This window comes from Balaenoptera musculus, chromosome 1 (genome assembly GCF_009873245.2).
Source record: "Balaenoptera musculus isolate JJ_BM4_2016_0621 chromosome 1, mBalMus1.pri.v3, whole genome shotgun sequence".
Taxonomy (NCBI): Eukaryota; Metazoa; Chordata; class Mammalia; order Artiodactyla; family Balaenopteridae; genus Balaenoptera; species Balaenoptera musculus.
The window spans coordinates 57,583,029-57,586,390 of NC_045785.1; the positions used below are offsets into that span (position 1 = coordinate 57,583,029).

At 38.0% G+C, this 3,362-nt stretch overlaps 1 protein-coding gene across 1 annotated transcript; it reads right to left on the bottom strand.

The window, feature by feature from the left end:
- Nucleotides 1–496: 496 nt before the first annotated feature.
- INSL5 (insulin like 5) lies at nucleotides 497–2,972 on the bottom strand. Its single transcript, XM_036858226.1, is given in 2 exon segments — nucleotides 497–785; nucleotides 2,800–2,972. Coding segments are annotated over 2 exon segments (462 nt in total).
- Between the last annotated feature and the right edge of the window lie 390 nt (nucleotides 2,973–3,362).

The following is a 3,362-nucleotide window of genomic DNA, read 5'->3' on the forward strand; positions in this document are numbered from 1 at the left end:
GTTGAAGAGATGCATGATATTAGGAAACATTAATTGAGCACTCTAAGAACTTTTGAGAAAAGCACTTTGTTTAGATTCTTACACTTGACTGTGAATCAATGTTTAAATTTTCAGTAATAATATACAGCAACACAAAAGTTAAGAGTGGATTGTTATTTCTAGATGATGAGGTAATAGTAGTTTTTTATTTTCTTTTTACTCTTATTTTTTAAGGTTTTTTTTTACCATCAACATTTTTGGTTTACTGTTTTAAAGTTCTTTAAAATTGTTTTAAAAACAGAAAAATCACAGTAAGCTTGCTGAATGGAATTTGTATTGCAATTTTGCACAGCATTTAAAATTTCAAAGGATTAGTTAAAATTTGGAAAGAACAGTGCATTCACCTTGGCAATGGGAGAAACTAGACCTCGTTGTGGTTTTAGCCAACCATCCACAACATTTAGGAAAGAAGGATTGCCTACCCAAAAGTCATTAGTTTAATGACACAATGTGAGTATTATTCTGGGAAGTAAAACACTGTGATTAAACATGTGCTAAAACTCTGCCACCCTTGGGAATTTGCGCTCAAGTCAGACATGGAACAGCCTTCGGTGCAGCACAACTTTTGCAAGTCTTGTCTTGACATCACCGAATACTTCTTTGACCTCCAAAGCCCTTCCGTGGGCAGCTGTTCACCCTGAAGACTTTCCTCCCCCGAGGAATCCATCTTTGGAAGGTTTTGCACTGCGCTTTCCTCAGAAATCTCCTGTTCATTAGGCAGCTGGAAGCGGTTTCCTCTCTCAGCCATATGGAAGGGAAAAAACAATACTTCCTTAGAGAGCTCTGACAAAGGCAGCAACCAAGTTCTACTCTGGGGGAAATGCATTGGATTTCTGGAAGGAAATTGAATCTTGCAGTTGATTTTTTTTTTAACGTTGGTCTGGGGTTTCAGAGAGATTAGATATTTTAGGGAGAACTCAGTCATGTCCACCCTCCTCATTTTACAGAGGAGGAAACGTGGGTGCAGAGAGGAGGAGTGACAGAACCAGTGTCACTTGGCCAGTTAGCAGCCAAGTCAGGGCTTGACTTCTGTTGCCTTGGCTACCTCTGCACAATGACCAGCAGCTTCCAAAAGTATTAGTTACATGCTATCAACGAAAACAATCAAACAAAAAATAATCCTGTGTATGCCCTGCAAAGCTGATCAGTAAGGAAGGAAGTGGAGATTTAAACCTCTATGTCTGAAAATTAAAAGTGGGCCCAACTGTTCTTATCAGTGTTGTTCCCAAAGTCCGTGTATAAGCCTGTCTCACTTTAACTTCGTTCAAACTTACTTATCAGCACCTCAGCACACTGGCAAGCACCAGAAAAAATTTAGATGAATGAATGCTGATTGGTAAACCAGTAATGCATCAAATAAATAATGTATGGGAAAATATCTGAAAACCTGTGAAAGGTTAAATAAACAGTATTATGAAGTCAGTGGTGTTGAAAGAGATAGCCTTATACAGACATCCATTCCACTGTCCCACATATTTTAAAGATATTCAAAATGTATTTTTTCTATTGTATTTTGATTTGCCGGAGATTGATAAATTATGGTCAATCTGGTAAATTATGTTTACTCCTTTGAGATTAAAAACACTTATTGCTTATTAACATCCAGTAACTATGAACCTCTCATTATTAAAGTAAGAGTGGTAAGTGCATAATTTTTCAAGACATTAGTCCACGAAAACACAAAAACTCGGTCATTTTCCAAAATCTTTTTGTTTACCAGTCATTTTAAACCAAATTGAAACCTGTAAAGTTTTCATATCATATGTGTGGTTGCAACATTTATTATGTAAACATGTTTTTCTTTTTTACTTTTATTATAAAACAAACACAATTATTAAAATAGAATCTTAAATAAATTATACATCACACTTTAATATAGGATTAGCAGGAGAAAAATGCCAACTTCTAAGTTACTTGAATTGGAAAATGAAGAAATGTAGTGAAGTCAGCCCCCTCTCTGTTTCTGAAACACATTAGGTTCACTCCCACCTTCAAAATTCTGATCAGACAGTTCCTACTGCTAGAATTCCCATCCCAGTCCTCATAACTCCCAAACCCTACACATCCTTAGGACCTCTGTCAAATACCACCACCTCCACGGTGGTGTCATTTATTACAACACGCTACTACCGTCTTTTCCCCACCTGAGATGCAGTATAGAATAAGCAGGAGACCTCGGCTCTGAAGCCAGAAAGACCTGGTTTGCTTGCCAACCACCCTGCTTACTAGCTGCGTGAACAAATTTGTCCTCAGTAAAATGCTAAATGGTGGTAATATTACTTACTTCAAAGGATCCTTATCGGAAAACTGAATGAAATGTTGCCCATGAAACTGCCTGGCATGTAATAAGTACTCAATAAAAGTTAGATTCCTTCCTTCCATTCTTATTTAGCACCTGCCTGAATGCCAACTTATTATATTCTATAATTATCCGCATGTGAAAATCTTGCTGCTCCAACATGACCCTTGAAATCACGTGCTTCTCTCTACCCACCCCTCCCCAGCACCTGCCATAGGTGCTGAGCTCATCAATGTAGTTATGCAATCAAATAATTTCAAGCTGGGGAGTAAAGAAAACAAGGTCCTTATTTTTTGAAAGGTAGCAAGCTCACCTCCTTCCCAAGACAAATTGTTTATTTCGATAATTAATCCCCCAGATTGATATAGAAGTGGCTTAGCAGTAACTAGAGAAACAGTTATTAAAACAAGCCTTAAAAAAATAATAATAAATGAAGGAGTCACATGCGTTCATGTTAGCCTTGCTGACCTTGCGGGATCGACTCCAGGTGCTTTCTCCACCTGGAGCTGGCACAGATGTAAATGACAGTTCATATGTACTGGAGCCCGCAGAGCTTCCTGGATTCTTCACTCTTCACTTCTGAGATGGCAAGCAGGAGAGAGAAGAGAAGCAAAGTAAAAATGAAACCCCTCATTTTGCTGGGGACTGAATGAGAGTCTGATATAGTAAATATTGTCAAATCAAGTTTTGAAGTTGCCCTCACACTCTTGGCCAATTTATACGAACTTTCCTGACATTGTATTGGTCAATACGTCATTTTAACAATATTTGCTAAGCACATAGGTGACACCATGAAGTTCTGAAAATGAGCTTTTACGATTATTGCTCGTTATTCAGTCACTTCTGAACATCATCACTTACTACTAGCTGCATACGCGAGACAATTAACAGGACGCTGTCTTGGAAGACATCGTGGAAAACACATGCACTTTGAAAGTAGACAAGTATGAGATTCAGTGTCAGCCCTACCCCTTACTGAGTGACACAGGACAAGTTTTAAACATTTTAATCTTCAATAATCATA